Source organism: Pollicipes pollicipes, unplaced genomic scaffold, assembly GCF_011947565.3.
Source record: "Pollicipes pollicipes isolate AB1234 unplaced genomic scaffold, Ppol_2.1 Scaffold_38;HRSCAF=43_pilon_pilon_pilon, whole genome shotgun sequence".
Lineage (NCBI taxonomy): Eukaryota > Metazoa > Arthropoda > Thecostraca > Pollicipedomorpha > Pollicipedidae > Pollicipes > Pollicipes pollicipes.
This window is the reverse complement of record NW_023596399.1, coordinates 1-15871: the sequence shown is the minus strand read 5'-3', so window position 1 is coordinate 15871 and position 15871 is coordinate 1. Positions and strand designations below refer to the sequence as shown.

Below are 15871 nucleotides of genomic sequence, written 5' to 3'. Positions count from 1 at the left end.
ACTAATCAAACAAAACAAAATAGAAAAGGTATAACGGGACGGAGACAGAAAAATACGAGGGGCGTACTAGCTAGGGCCGCCCAAAGGATCAAAACATTCTTCGCTGATCTGAAGCGATCCCCTTCCAAAAAGACAGCACAGTCAAAATCCAGCGTTGGCAATAGAACAAAAAACAAACAGAAGGCACCACAGGGCGACAATAAAAAGGGGGCGAAAGGACTACCTAAAACTAGCATTTTAGGCAGAGTTCAGAAATTCTTGAAAAGACTGTTTCGAAATTCTACGGTTCAGAGGGGTGAAAACAAAGACGACGGAAGAAGGTCAAAAAATATCCCCGGTCTAAATGGCAAAAGAACATCAAGTTTTCCGACAGGCCGAGATGAAGAGCCGCAAGGAAATGGCGGAGGAAGTCCGATCACCTTCAGCTTCGACTTCGGAGGGAACTCCGGTGGCGATGAGCCATCCCCGGCGGCGCCTGAACCCATCCATCCTCCTGCGGCAGAGCCTGAGCCCTATTACCGTCCTGAAGCAGAACCTGAACCTGATTACCCTCCTGCGGCAGAGCCTGAACCTTATTACACTCCTGAAGCAGGAACAGAACCACAGACATCGGAACCGGATCCAACCGAAGAACCTTCATCTGATGCAGAAGCTGATCCGGCCGGTGCTGTGGAAACGGAACCCGACACTACTGACGCCCAAGAAATAGAATCCGCAGAATCCAAGAATGCAGATGGAGACAAACGGAACAACACTAGCAGCGCAGGACTGACCAGCATTAGAAATTGCTCGACGCAGGATGTTTGCGACAAAAATAAAACCTGTCATAAGGCAAACAGGACACCAGATGGAAACCAGACGATTTTGGCCGAAAATAACATTACTCGGTGTAATGAGACGCGCAAACCACCCGCAGGGCAAACACACGCCCCGCTGACGGCGCGGCGAGATCAGACCACGAAAACATACGGCTCCCGTCAATCAGATCAGGCGGCTATGATACGGTCACTGCAGATATTGATCAACAAATACTTAAAAGAGCTCGGATATGAGCAGTAAGATCGTTGTGGAGCTTACCGCCAGCAAGACATTGCAGCCTCAAAAGAAACCGTTTTGTGTGATGAGCGTCAGGCTGTGACCAACTGCATGCTCTGCTAGCTGTAACTATGCATTTAGCATCTACAGCTAGCTGTACTCGCTGAGTCCATGACATGTTCGAAACGTTCCAGTATTGTGTATTGTCCATATCCAACGTCTCAATATCTTCTCACCCATTTCAGATGCCATCATGTCCTTCAGCAAGTCCATCTGGCTGGTTGTGCTGGTAGCCGTCTTTTATCCTGAACAAGCAATTCTCATTTCAAATCCAAGCTTCACATCAGACAACGCCGTCATTCTGTCATCTCTTTTCAAGACAAATTCTCCGCAAGAGCTGCACCCAACCGCTCAGTACAGCTATGCTAACGTGAATCCATTTCTACAAGCCCTTCCCACGGAGAAGCTTCTACGACGATATCGCCGAAGTGCATCACCGAGACGTCGCCACAGGCGTCGAAGACATAGGCCCAGACGTCGAAGACATAGGCCCAGACGTAGACGACACAGACCCAGGCGCCATCGACATAGGCCCCGGCGCCATCGGCACAGGCCCAGGCGCCAGCGACACAGGCCTCGACGTCGACGTAGGCCCAAACGCCCTCGACGTAGACCTAAACGCCCTCGACGTAGGCCCAAACGCCCTCGACGTAGGCCCAGACGTCCTCGACGTAGGCCCAAACGCCCTCGACGAAAACCTAGACGTCCTCGACGTAGGCCCAGACGCCCTCGACGTAGGCCCAGACGCCCTCGACGTAGACCTAAACGCCCTCGACGTAGGCCCAGACGCCCTCGACGTAAGCCTAAGCGCCCTAGACGTAGACCTAAGCACCCTAGACGTAGACCTAAACGCCCTCGACGTAGGCCCAAACGCCCTCGACGTAGGCCCAAACGCCCTCGACGTAGGCCCAGGCGTCCTCGACGTAGGCCCAAACGCCCTAGACGTAGACCTAAACGCCCTCGACGTAGACCTAAACGCCCTCGACGTAGGCCCAAACGCCCTCTACGTAGGCCTAAACGCCCTCGACGCAGGCCCAGACGCCCTCGACGTAAGCCCAAACGCCCTCGCCGTAGGCCCAAACGCCCTCGACGTAGGCCCAAACGCCCTCGACGTAAGCCCAGACGCCCTCGACGTAAGCCCAAACGCCCTCGCCGTAGACCAAAACGCCCTCGACGTAGGCCCAAACGCCCTCGACGTAGACCTAAACGCCCTCGACGTAGACCTAAACGCCCTCGACGTAGGCCTAAACTCCCTCGACGTAGACCCAAACGCCCTCGACGTAGGCCCAAACGTCCTCGACGTAAGCCTAAGCGCCCTAGACGTAGACCTAAACGCCCTCGACGTAAACCTAAACGCCCTCGACGTAGGCCCAAACGTCCTCGACGTAAGCCCAAACGCCCTCGACGGAAGCCCAAACGCCCTCGACGTAGGCCCAAACGCCCTCGACGTAAGCCTAAGCGCCCTAGACGTAGGCCTAAACGCCCCCGACGCAGACCTAAACGCCCTAGACGTAGACCTAAACGCCCTCAACGTAAGCCCAAACGCCCTCAACGTAAGCCCAAACGCCCTCGACGGAAGCCCAAACGCCCTCGACGTAAGAGTACAAAACAAAAAGGTCGGAGCGGTAAACGACGAAATGGGCGCAAGAGCAAAAAACGAAATCCATCCAAGCGTCAGCGAAGACTGAAGCAAAAAAGGGGTCGGAGAAATAGGTCACCACAAACTAATCGAACAAAACAAAATAGAAAGGGCAGAACGAAAGGAAAACCGAAGAAGAAGAAGAGCGTACTAGCTAGGGTTGCTCAAAGGATCAAAAAATTCTTTGCTGGTCTGGGGCGATCCCCTTCCAAAAAGACAGCACAGTCAAAATCCAGCGTTGGCAACGGAATAAAAAACAAACAGAAGGCGCCACGGCTCGGCAATAAAAAAGAGGCGAAAGGAAAGCCTAAAACTAGCATTTTCGGCAGAGTTAAGAAATTCTTGAAAGGACTGTTTCCAAGTTCTAAGGTTCAGAGGGGTAAAAACAAAGGCGACGGAAAAGGGTCCAAACATATTCCAGGTGTAAATGGCAAAAGAGCATCAAGTTTTCCGGCAGGCCAAGATGAAGAGCCGCAAGGAAATGGCGGAGGAAGTCCGATCACCTTCAGCTTCGGCTTCGGAGGGAACTCCGGTGGCGATGACCCATCCCCGGCGGCGCCTGAACCCAGCTACCCTCCTGCGGCAGAGCCTGAACCTTATTACCCTCCTGAAGCAGAACCTGAACCTGATTACCCTCCTGAAACAGAACCTGAACCTGATTACCCTCCTGAAGCAGAAACAGAACCACAAACATCGGAACCGGATCCGACCGAAGAACCGACATCTGATGCAGAAGCTGATCCGGCCGATGCTGTGGAAACGGAACCCGACACTACTGACGCGGAAGAAACAGAAGCCGCAGAATCCATAAATGCGGATGGAGACAAACGGAACAAAACTGGCAGCCCAGGACTGACCAGCATTAGAAATTGCTCGACGCATGAAGTCTGCGACAAAAATAAAACCTGTCATAAGGCACAGAGGACACCAGATGGAAACCAGACGACTTCGGCCGAAAATAACAACACTCGGTGTAATGAGGCGCGCAAACCACCCGCAGGGCAAACACACGCCCCGCTGATGGCGCGGCGAGATCAGACTACGAAAACATACGGCTCCCACCAATCGGATCAGGTGGCCACGTTACGCTCACTGCAGATATTGATCAACAAATATTTAAAAGCGCTAGAAGATGAGCGGTGAGGTCGTTGTGGAGCCTACCGCCAGCAAGACATTACAGCCCCGAATGGGACCGTCTTGGTGTGATGAACGTGAGGCTGCGACGGACTGCGCTGGATTGAACTAAATTTGTGTCTGCCTGTTCGGTGGAGTCGAACGTTCACAAAAATACACACAGAATTGACATGTTTAAAAGTTCACCAATTGTGACACTTGGCAGATGTCTGCTGCCTGGAAGCCAAGTGAAATCCGTAAATAAGAGCGGAACATTTGAATTCGGGTCACACGAATATTCGACGGATATTTGGATCCGGTGAATGTTTGAATAGCAAGGTCCGTATGCTGGAAACATTAGACAAGCTACTGAAAAAGCAGAATATTTTAAAAAATATACTCAAGGTCACTTTTGGGCCCAGTTGGCAGCAAACGTTCGATGCCCCTGTGGCCGAAGGCATGATTTCCGGTATTTGTTGTCATTAACGCCTGGTTTTAGTTTAAGAGAGCGCGAACTGCACCGCGAACTGCGAACTGACCGCACTGGTGAGGTGACTCCTGAATGAGAATGGCATACCAGAGCGCAGAAACACTGCAGGGCTACGATCGGATATCCTGCAATGCGGTACACGCCATCAGTTTCAGGAGAACAGTCCACAGTTTGGTGTCGTGCACTGAAAAAATGCGCTAGTCTTGGTGCTTTCCGTCGCGTTGTCTTCTGATGTTGTAAAAGTGGTAGATTCAGTGCTGGCCTTCGATAGTGGGCCTTGTTCGTGACTCTACGTCATCGCAATGCGCATCGGCGCAAGCTTCGCGTTGAATGCGCCCAGAAGTGTGGTCTGTTTTTGGATTTCGCGTGCTTTCTTTCCTCTGCTCGGCTTCGATCGGGTTCTGGATACAATCACCTCTGTTTGGCCAAGTGTACAGTGGTTACCGAGGTAATACAATCACAAGTAATTGTGCTTTGCCATGAGGCACGCAGTTTGTGCAGTGCATCAGCCGGATTCTCATCATCATGCACATAAACGCAGCATGTCGTGGGGGTCTGCTTGTTGGATGGAGCACGGTCGGTTGGTCATGCATTACATCGATGAGGCACGCATTCTCTAAGCCTCTAAGCGGCTTGCTAGCGGTTTTGCACAGCTGAGTGTCAAAACCAGGAACGTCACGCGCACTATCAACCAACAACGCTAAAACATAATATATGCTACCGAACAGGTAAACAATATTTCGACGTTCAACTGGTCAGACGTAGTTCATCAACAGGTAACTATCGCACGCACAAACAGGTAACAGTTGTCCAATAAATCAAACGACTTGCCACGAGTACCATTCCCGATGGCGCCACGTAGCTTGAAGTCCCGATTTTTTTCGCAGGGTGTCTAGTTAGTCTATCTGCTCATCACTGCCCACCCATCAGTCACTGTCCACACAACGTTTCTCTGTCACCATACACCATACCCAACAAACGTATGGTAGGATCTCTCCGCAACAAATAACATATCTGCCCCCACCCCCCTCCGCCAGCGTTGGCCAGCCTTAAAAGGTTTACGACCGGTTCGTGGGTCTGCCGCCCACTCAACACTGGCCCAGACTGTGCCTCTACACTCGCCACAGACTGTGCTTTTACACTCGCCACATACTGTGCTTTTACACTCGCCACAGACTGCGTTTTCACACTCGCCACAGACTGTCCCTCCACACTCGCCAAAGACAGTGCGACACGCTTGGTAATGCCGTCAAACAAGTCGTGTAGTCTTGGCTAACGGTGCTAATGACGCGCTGAAATTACAGGACCAGGGATACCAGCCGATGCACTCGTGCATTTCTGTCCTCTCAGCGTGGCTTTAAGTCATCCGTGGCTAACGTTACTCGCGGAAACCCCACGTGTTACTCTGACAAATATATAAAACCGTTCACTTCACGCACTGATAACACGTCCGCAGCTCGACCTCCAGTGAACCCGGTAATCACATTAGATGTGAAGTTGTTCGCACGGTATGTTCCTTGCTGTCAACTCGTACAAAAATGACACGTAGGATCTGAATTTAACATCAAACCACCCACTCACATAGGGATATACAATCAAGACTCGATATGTTGATTCGTTTCGTTGGGATATGTCTAGAAAGCGGGGTGGTCAAAAACAACACGTACAGCGATGGTTCGACTAAAGCCATAAAGTAGCTGCGTCGCAATTTAACGAAACATCATGAAAGTGTTTCGTCTTGGCAAGCACATGGGTCCACACATTCTACCGCGGTCCCTCCCTAACTCCAGCCTCTAAGCAGCTAGGCTGACCTGGATGCAAATCTGAGTCCACCCAAATAAACAACGGCAGGCGTCAGATCGCGGTGTTCACACCTCTCGCCACGCCCGCCTCTCAATCCCTGACACCTGCCGTTCCGCTGCTGTCTGTCGTTGACCTCAGGTCAGGCAGCTGTCCCGCTGCTGGACCAGAGGCAGCGGCGGCGCGGGCGGTGAGCTACCGCTGCGGCTCGGGCGGGGTGCTTCCATGCTGGCAATCGCTTCCACTGCGGGGTGGTGCAGCAGATCAGGATTATATAAGGTCATCGCGCGCCGAACTCACTCCCTTAGCGTCTCGACAACGCAGTTGAGGGCAGAAAAAACTTTAAGACGCAGCTACAATGGCTTGCGTCGGCCCGAAACTTCAGGGCGCAGCCACAGGGGCTTGATTTGGCCCTAAGGCTTGCCGAGATCCCTAACCACCGATTCTTCAAGATGAGCCACGGCATGAACGCAACGGTTGGCGCCTCATAGTCGACGCCGATCGACCATGCGGCGCAGCTTTCTGGGCTCGCTGCATCGAGTCCAGGGAGGGCGGAAACAGGCATGCCCATCTGTCAGGGAGACGCCGGCTGTATGTACCTGACCAGGCAGCGTTGGAGGCCTCGACAGGTATTCAGCCAGGCGGGGCGCCAGCTGCCAATACACACAAACGACAGGTATAAAATGCGATGCGGAACCGAAGCGCGACCCAACGAAGGCCAAACACAAAAGTTCTGAAGCGCCAGGAAAATTAAAACAGAGCCTGTGCGTTCGATGGAGGTGCTACGTGGACTGAAATTGACAGTTTCACCAAGAAAAACGAGTTCCAGCTGTCTGCTTCAGATTTCAAGGCGTGCATACGGTGCCAATGCGTCATTACGGTTAACGCAAGACATGCACGTGGGCAAGCTCAATAACGTAATGCAGCGTTGGACGACGACTACACATAAAACAAACCTTGAAAACATTGAAAAAACACACAGCATTTAAAAAGAAACATCTGCCTTTTGACATACAAGCCTTTCATGGTTCGGTAGACCCAGCTCTTTGGCTCTGCCATGCGTGCAGGCAAGGTCAGACCTGTACGAGATTCAGGTGCCGAGGCTAACCTGCCACGCGTTTGCTTTGTTCTGTGACCTGGCGAGCCAGGACTTCATTCAGCTGCAGGATGTGAGCCCTCTGCAGTTTATCGGTGGCCGCGCTTACACGTCTGGAACGAGGTTCTGTCGAGAAAAAATCATATCAGATGACGACCCATGGTTGTCCACACGTCGTGCATTGTGGCGAAAAGAACGAAACGACAGGATTTTGTTTTTCTGGTGCAACATTTGCAATATTCTCGCTGTGTTGCGGCACCGTAAGGGAAATTTGGAACCTAGGAATAGAAAAATGAAGGGGTGAAAGAAACTGCCTACCTGTCTATAATCCTTTAACCCATCGCGATCATTGTGTTCATAACGCCAAACAGATGGCTGTGTTAAATAGACCATTTATCCGCAGACCAATCATTGCATTGCTGCTGATAAGTCGCTCGTTAGTCGCTTCCCAGAACAGAGTAAAACACCTGCCAATTCTTTTTCGCGTTATTAATTGCCCAGGGGACTAACAGCCCAGATTTTCCGCTCATATGACCACGACCAGCTGCCTGGCGGCCTATTGTGTTTATGTGCGCGCAGAGCCACCATCACGTAGAAATCATTACTCACCTTCTATCGACATCAATTTATGTTCGCGCCACTTAACAATCTGTCGAACATTGTTTGGTAATCTCCGTAAAAGTTGTGCGCAAAAATGACGTCCTCTTCGGCCGTGCCGTTTTTCCGGCCGGATTTCCCGCTCGGATCCCAACAGCATGTGAGCTGTGCCTCGCTCAGTCCGCTGCGTCGACAAGCGACAAAAGGCAGCGATGGTGTCACTTCCAACCACTGAATACTTACCAGCCGAGCAAATGCTATCCAGAAACCCGGTACTTTGAGTCAGCATTTTCCTGATGGACGCCGCTTTCCGGCTTCTCTGAAGCCGTTCTTCGGCCGTCATCGGCTCCAGCTCCTTTAAAAAATGCATGTGGAAAGGATGCAGCGTCACACAAGTTTGAGGCCGCACACTCGCAAGACGGATTCTTTTTGCCAGCTTGTTCCTAAAATATGCAACATTTCTTGAAGACAGAGAACCTTTATGGCTGGTTTTAATGAAACTTGCTTCCTTTTTCACTCCATTGCAGCCATTAGTATTCAGACCCACATGTGATTTGGTGGCTGCCGTTATAGATGAACAATCTCATCGAGTGCACCACGTACCACTGCGTAGTGGGCATTGATACGAGTTATTTTTCTGAAAACCATTGACCTTCAATATCCTCGAACGTTCAGGTTAAACAACGCTACAACGCAGACATGAAGCATGCTTTGAGAAGACTTGATGTTTCAGGGCAATGAGTGAAGCTGTACACGCATCCACATTTTCTAGGCGGACTGAAGTTTTACGGGCGCGCTCGTCTCTCAGCCGCTCCAGTAACTGTGCCTGTGCAGCGCACATGTTGTGCTTTCTGTCTGACACGTGCTCAGTACGCAACCACACCCATAGAGGCCTGACACGCCCGACGGCGCAACGCCCTAAATCCACCGCGACATTACGCGACAGCCAGGCGCGCTTAGCGCCACCTGATCAGCTCTGCGTAGCGTCTCCTCACCAGCTCCGGGACGTAGCGCTCGGGGATGTGTATCTTCTGCGGCCGCGCCAGCAGCCGGTCTATGGTGTCGCCGTCGTAGCTGAGACCCGGCCCGGGCCGAGTCGCCCGCACTATGTCGGACGTGCTAGAGGCGGATCTCAGATTGGTCCGCTCCACGCGGGGCTCCTCCAGCGACGAGCCGTGCTGAGGGGGGGGGGGGGGGGGGGCAACGGCGGCGTGAGTCAAATGGCGTCCAGTGCCATCACGAGAGCATGAGACATCTAAGGCCCTCAAGACCTGGATTATGGATGTGAGGTTAAAGCTTATCTCTACAGTCCCTGGTCGAGCAATGTCCATGCTGTTGCAGATATTTACATCGGTTCCAAAAGAACTTAGACGATTGAACTAATGCTACGTTACCAAAGTATACGTTATTTCACAACCAGATCAACAATTATATCCTTGAAATATCACCTTGAAATACCGACGGAATGTGCTTTGATATCAAAGATGAAACGGTGGAACACGCAATGAAACTGATTGGGCCCTGGCTGAGTCAGCTCACTTCCAGGAAACCGTACTGCCGCACCAAGCCACCTACCCAGGCAACAGTAGCGTCACCTATACCTGCAGTGAAGCGCCACCTACCGAAGCCGCGGCCGTCGGCAGGGGGCGGGCGCCGGTGACGGAGTGGTGGCGGCGGGGGCGGGGCGACGCTCGGACCGCCGGTACCCGCTCCGGCCCCGCCGGGCGCAGCTCGGGGCTCGAGCCGAACAGGCGCTCGTAAGCCGTCGGGCCGACCGGCGCCGGCCCTGTCGCTGCCGCGGGCGGTGCAGGTCAGAGGGCACGACCCCGGGGTCGACGCGGAGCGGGAGGGCGGGGGCGCTGGCCGTGGCCGGTGCGTCAGTGCATCAAAAGCAAGGTCCTGCTGCAGGCAGCGTACTGCGAGTGCCGTGCACGCGTGCACCCCGCTGCCACCGGTGCTTTGCTGCGGAGGAGCTCACTGTGCAGCATACTTATATGACGGCATATGTAAAGGTGTAGTCGGCATACTGCTATATTTGCAGCCTCGCGAGCTGGGCTAGTGAAGCAAGCAAGGATATAATAAAGTGCAAGTATAGCTTTAACAGAATCGCATAAAAAGCTGTTGACGGTGCAAACTTCACCAACCTTGTCGACGAGGCCGCTCAGCAGTTGGTGCCGTTGCTGGGGAGAGGGTTTCAGTCAGGAAGTCCAGCTCACTGCCCGATCTTCTACAGTAGCCCCTCGGGAGAGACCGTTGCGCGATACAGATGTGGATCCCTTGCCTCGATTTCCTTGGAGACGTCCTGCGGGCCGCTCATCATATGCCTGTGTTGTTCTCAGGAGAAATCGGCCCCCTCATTATCGGCAGAGCGTGGTGTTCTATCCTTTGGCGCCTGTTGTGATTCTCTTTTAACGTTCGGACAGTCCTAACCTCCAGTGTGACCTGTCCTTTGAAAGCAGAGCTGTAACAGATAAGAACGAGTCACCCATGATAGAACAAGTTTGCATATAATAAAAGGAAAGCCATGGTCATATGTGAAATCGGATGAAATAAGCCATTCATTCACCACACAGGTCCTCATGACACAAAATACACAGAATACGTCCACATAACGATACAAACAATGGCAAACCACACAGGACAAAAAACGCATCATTGCAACGAATCATTTCCGTTATTAAGAAAACTGACGTCAGTGCACAAAACACGGCCGCCACACGTCACGTTCACGAACCGTAAAGCGGGCCCATCTCCTCCGTGGGCTTGATGACGTCATCTGGTTGCCGGGGCGGCTCGCGACGATCGCCGTTCTCGATGGCCTGCACGATGGCGCCGACGGACTGGTGGCGCCTGCGGCCGGGCGCGCCGTCGCCCTCCGTCCCGCCCCGGTCGCGGTCCGCCGCCGGCCCGCCAGCCGAGCCGCCGGCGTCCGGGCGTTCGTCCGGAGCCGTGTCGACGCCGTCCGCGCGCTGGTGGCGCTCGACCGGAGTGTGGCGGGCGACTGCGGGTCGGCGTCCGCGGCCGCCGGCGGTCGGAGACTCGTCTGAGCCGTGTCAGATGCCGACGCTCGGCGGCGTGCTCCTGTGGGGTGGGCTGGTCCTCGGCTGGCCGAGCGCCCGCTGGGTCAGTGGCTGGCTCTTCCGTGGCTTGTTCCCCGCGACAGACTGGTCCTCAGCTCCCGCTGCCGCCTCTGCCGGCGCGGGTTGGGGCGTTGAGACACCTGGCCCGATTCTCTCAGGCTCAGTGCACACCGGTCTCTGGGATTGTCGGCCGTCGCCGTCCTCCGGCTGGAGTCGAGGCTCGGCAGCGGTCCGCGACTGCGGAGCTTCCCCGCCCAGCCCGGCGGGCGGCTGACCGCCGGCCTCCGCGCCGCCCTCGTGCGATCTCACCCGATCCTGCCGCTGCGGCTCGCCGTGACCTGGGTCGGTGCCCCCGGCGGGGTCGCGCCGGCGTCCGTGGCCGTTAGCCGGAGCCGGCCCGCCGCTCGTCTGGCCGCGCTGGGGAGCACGGCCTGCCGCGGCGGCGGCGCGGCGCGCCCGGTCGCCGGCGGCCCTCGCCACTCGTCTCGACCAGGCTCACCGGCTGCATGGAGAGGAGCGTGCTGCGTGGCGACGACGTCCGGTCCAAGCTCCGATGCCTGTGTAACGGTGCGATCTGGTTCCCGCGGCCGCAGAGCGCTTCCATTCGGCTCCCTCGGCTGCGTGAAGTTTCGACTCGCATTGTGGTCGCGAGTGAAGCTGTGGCTCCGCCTATGTGGCTGCGTGAAGCTCTGCTCCTGCTGCGTCGCGCGCACCAAGTCCCGGCTCTGCTCCTGCAGTTGCACAAAGTCCCGTCTCATCTCCTGCGACCAGCGCAGGTCGCCGCTCGCTGCACCGCCGTCCTCCTCACCGTCGCCCCGGCCGCCGAGGTCCTGCGAGCTGCGATACTGCCGGAGCGCTGCCTGCAGCCGGCCCTGACACGCGCTGTCAGGCAGCGCTCCAGACGCCCGTCGGTACGCCTCGTAGCTGGCGGCCAGGGCCGAGCGCAGGTCCTGCTGGCTGCCGGCGCGGCGCCGGCTCGCCGCCGCCTGCCCGTGGCCGCTCTCCGCGCCGTCCGGCCGCACCCAGTGCCCGCGGCCGCCGGCAGGCCACTGCGGGTAGCCACCGTGGCGGCCCGGCCAGCGCCACTGGCCGCTCTCGTCGGCCGTCGGCGGCGCCGGCGGCACGTACGGCGGCGGGTCGTAAGGCCGGCAGTACGGCCGGTCGTAAAGCTGGTCGTACGTCGGATCGTAAGCGCCGTTCAGCGGGCCCGAAACGCTCTTGGGCAAGCCGCGGTGTCCGCTCTGCCGGCCAGAGGGCGACAGGACGGGCGTCTGGGGGCCGGTGCTCGCGCCGCTGTCCCTGGAGAGCTGGGCAGCGTTCGGTGGACCGTCACGCTGCGCGCCGCCGGACGGGCGCGCGCCGCCCGGTGGCCGTGTGTGGAAGCTCGCGGCCAGGCTGCCCGCCGGGCGCAGGCGGTGGAGGAGCCAGGTGACCCGACGAGGCCCGCAGCATGTCCTGGAAGATAGCCAACTGGTAGCAATAGCAGAAGCTGAAGTTAAGCAATGCAGCTATCTATGAACCTCATAAAGTGACAGTTTGTTGAAAACGAATTTCTTAAGACTACAGGTTCGATCAGTGGCTGTCAGTCGGCAGATGATATGAACACTGTACTGCGGAGGAGAGAAAGCACATACACGGGACTAGCTGGTTTATTAAGGTTTAACAGAATGAGCAACAAAACGTTACACAACTGTCGATGGGTCTCAGCTAACCAAAATGCTCCGACATGCCATCGTGACCAGTACGCTGGGGAAAACTCAGCGTGCCCTACCTTTTCACTGCTGTGGGTGATGTCGGGGTGATTTACATGGTAAGCTCGTAGCTCCGCAGAGAGAAAGCATGGTAAAAACTTGAAAGGCAAGCCCAGATTAGCCAACTGGCTGCGGAGCTGATGCTATCTCTATGCGTCAGATGGGAATACGCTGTTGCGTATTGGATTGTGGGACACACACGTACGCAGATTTATTGTGACACAAGCTCCGCAAGCCGAGGCACTGGCGACGCCTTTCCACTGGAACTTTACCACGCAACTATACGCAGACGAAGACATGCTGGGCTGGTGCGGTATTCACAAATCCAATTTGTTAAGCTAGTAAGAAGGAAGCTGTCAGTTTAAATTTGCGGCAGCAGCGCCCTATTAGCGCGTATCACAGCACAACAGCATTAAATCCTTCTGTGCCGGGCACTCGAGCAGCATAGTCCACATCAGACCCCCCGGCACCAGGGCTGACGCTGACCCCCGCCGCCCTCGCCGGTCTAACCCGTTCACCGGCCGACACCAGGGCTGACGCTGACTCCAGCCCCCGCCGCCCTCGCCGACCTGACCCGTCCACCGGCCGACACCAGGGCTGACGCTGACCACAGCCCCCGCCGCCCTCGCCGACCTGACCCGTCCACCGGCCGGCACCAGGGCTGACGCTGACCCCAGCCCCCGCCGCCCTCGCCGGCCTGACCCGTCCACCGGCCGACACCAGGGCTGACGCTGACCCGCCCCCGCCGCCCCGCCGACCTGACCCGTCCACCGGCCGACACCAGGGCTGACGCTGACCCGAGCCCCCGCCGCCCTCGCCGGCCTGACCCGTCCACCGGCCGGCACCAGGGCTGATGCTGACCCGAGCCCCCGCCGCCCTCGCCGGCCTGACCCGTCCACCGGCCGGCACCAGGGCTGACGCTGACCCGAGCCCCCGCCGCCCTCGCCGGCCTGACCCGTCCGTCCCCCGGTGGCGTTACCTGGCCGCGGTCGTCGCCGGCGCCGGGCCCGAGCGAGGCGCGCCGCTGCAGCCTGTGGAGCGGCGCCGGCTCGGTGGTCGACTGGCGCCGCTCCTGGGGGCCGCGCCGGCCCGGCTCCTCTGGAGCGCGGCGGCCCGGGCCGCGCGCCGCCAGCAGGCCCTGCACGCGTCGCACCTCCTGCTCCAGCGACTGGACCTGCGGCCGGCGGGAGCGGCGTCACCACCGGCCGGGCCGAGGCAGTCATGCGGACGCGGCAGGACTGAGATCCCGCCAGGCGATGCTCCACAGACAGCGACAAGACGCCCAGGCTGTCAGGAACTGTCTTCCCGCAGTCAAGCCCCATGGATCGTGGTGTTTAACCGCGCGGGTGGACCTCCTATTGACAAGGCCAGCAAGTTATGCGTACCGGTCTAATTTTGCTGACTCCTGCGTGAACAATCGACCTCACCAGACACGTGTCGCCGTGTACACACGCATGCGTCCATCTCAAAAGTGGAGATCCAGGGTCATCCGGTAGGACGGGATGATCCCCGTCGGCTCACTGCACACCATGTCCATGTGGGAGTGCATCCCGGAAGTCTGGACCATCTCTGGGCCCCACAAGTTTCGTATTATGTGTTAAGTTATTGGTTTTGCATACTGCATATTCTGAGATCAAGAGGAGTCCGAGCCCCTTGCTCGAAGGGGAAGTCTCTAGCCCCGACGCACCTCTTGATTATAGTGAGGCTCAGAGTTGTTGGCAGCTCTCACGCGTTCTGAAGACGCTGACGCAGGGACAGCATCTCCCTTTCCAGGCGCCCGTTTCAGCAGCTGTCTCGTTGAGGTTCTGAAACGAGAACACCGACGGTGCTATCGGGGCACATTTACTTCGACTTGTCATTGAGGCTTCAAGACGTAACCAGCTGCGAGGGCGTTAAGATGTCGCTCGCCTCTCGCCCTGGCAGGGTGGGAATCGCGAGATAATCACACCCTCGTACCTCTGATCCCCTCAACGCGCAGCTTGACTACAGCACTACCCGTACCCATGCGCTTTAACTTGTACGCTTACAGCATGTTATTGTTCAGCTGAATTTAACCTGTATTTGTTTGTGGGAGTGAATACGTTTTGTTTTGGATAATGATAGAAGCATGATTGTGCAATAAAGCGGCCCAAAGCCAACAATGGCCTGATCTTACGAAGCTCTATTCATCTCGTTCTTATCTTACCCATCTGATTGCAACCAAAGGCGTGGTTTGAACTCCCGCGCATTCGGTCGAGCGCACCTCCGCCCATCACTCTGCATTCTGAACAAAGCCTCTCTCCGGGTCGTGGGGGTTCTGTGACCTTACGCAGGCCGCTTCTGAGTCGTCGCCGTGTCAGGGAACGGTGCGGCACCCCGGGTGGCACACTCCCGCCTTTTCCTGCCACGCCGCCGACTCCGGGGGCAACTAATCCGAACGGGGCGTGTCCTGATAACGGTGCGATGGGGCTCCGACACACGCCACAGGGTCTTTGATCGTCCAGGGAGCCTCCCAGCCACGCAAGAGTCGCGGAGAAACTGGCACTTTGAGCCTTAGCTGCCGTTTAACAGGGAGAAGCTCTGCCTCGAGCGACGCGTGGAGAACGCATGCAGTTCGGGTGATACCAGAACCAGTTGCCCCTGTTCGAGCGAGGCATGAGCAAATCCAGCTTGCGTCGCCGAGCCCGCTGCGAATATTTCGCTCGAAGGTTGTAAAAATGTTGTTTACAAGAAACCTGGCAAGCGCACGGCAACCGCGAAAACATAAGATTGCATGTCTGTGAACAAAACAACCGGAGGATTACTACTGTGCAGCAAAAAATTGGTGTATGTCTTATAACATGACAAACGGCTTCCCATAAAGTTGAACAATCACACAATTGTATCCCCTGGAAAATATTGCTAAGAGTCAAGCTGTCTAATCCCCCTCCCCCCCCCCCCCCCCCCCCCCCTCCCCCCCCCCCCCCCGATGCGATGCCTCATCTCCTCTCCACGTGACCGGGGTAGGGCGGCTCCATCTGACACGACCTGACCTTGGCGCTGGAGCTGAGCACATCCCGCACCCGGCTGAGCTCGTCCTGCAGCGCTCTCTGCCGCTGCAGCAGCCTCTCCGAGTCCCGCACAGGCTCCTCCCCGAGCGGTGGCGGTCGCTCCTGAGGGTACACGGGCTCGCTGGCCACTCGGACGGAGGCGGAGCGAGCGTGGCCGGCAGGGGCTGCTCTGACGGGGCAT

General features: G+C 56.6%; 1 protein-coding gene and 1 long non-coding RNA gene across 3 annotated transcripts; one reads left to right on the top strand and one right to left on the bottom strand.

Annotated features, from left to right (window-relative positions):
- Positions 1–2238: 2238 nt before the first annotated feature.
- On the top strand, positions 2239–4224 carry LOC119093038 (serine/arginine repetitive matrix protein 1-like; the record flags this gene model as incomplete). The annotated part of the gene is made up of 2 exons (XM_037215930.1): positions 2239–2249; positions 2287–4224. Coding segments are annotated over 2 exons (1602 nt in total), but the record flags the coding sequence as incomplete, so codon positions are not given.
- A 1954-nt stretch (positions 4225–6178) lies between these two features.
- On the bottom strand, positions 6179–9489 carry LOC119093053 (uncharacterized). Of its 2 annotated transcripts, XR_005093584.1 has the most exons (6): positions 9453–9489; positions 8826–9008; positions 8074–8185; positions 7246–7359; positions 6737–6790; positions 6179–6381 (listed from the first exon to the last, which is right to left on the bottom strand). It is a non-coding gene; the product is annotated as an uncharacterized LOC119093053 (long non-coding RNA). The 2 variants fall into 2 exon arrangements; XR_005093585.1 differs by lacking the exon at positions 6737–6790.
- Positions 9490–15871: the final 6382 nt, after the last annotated feature.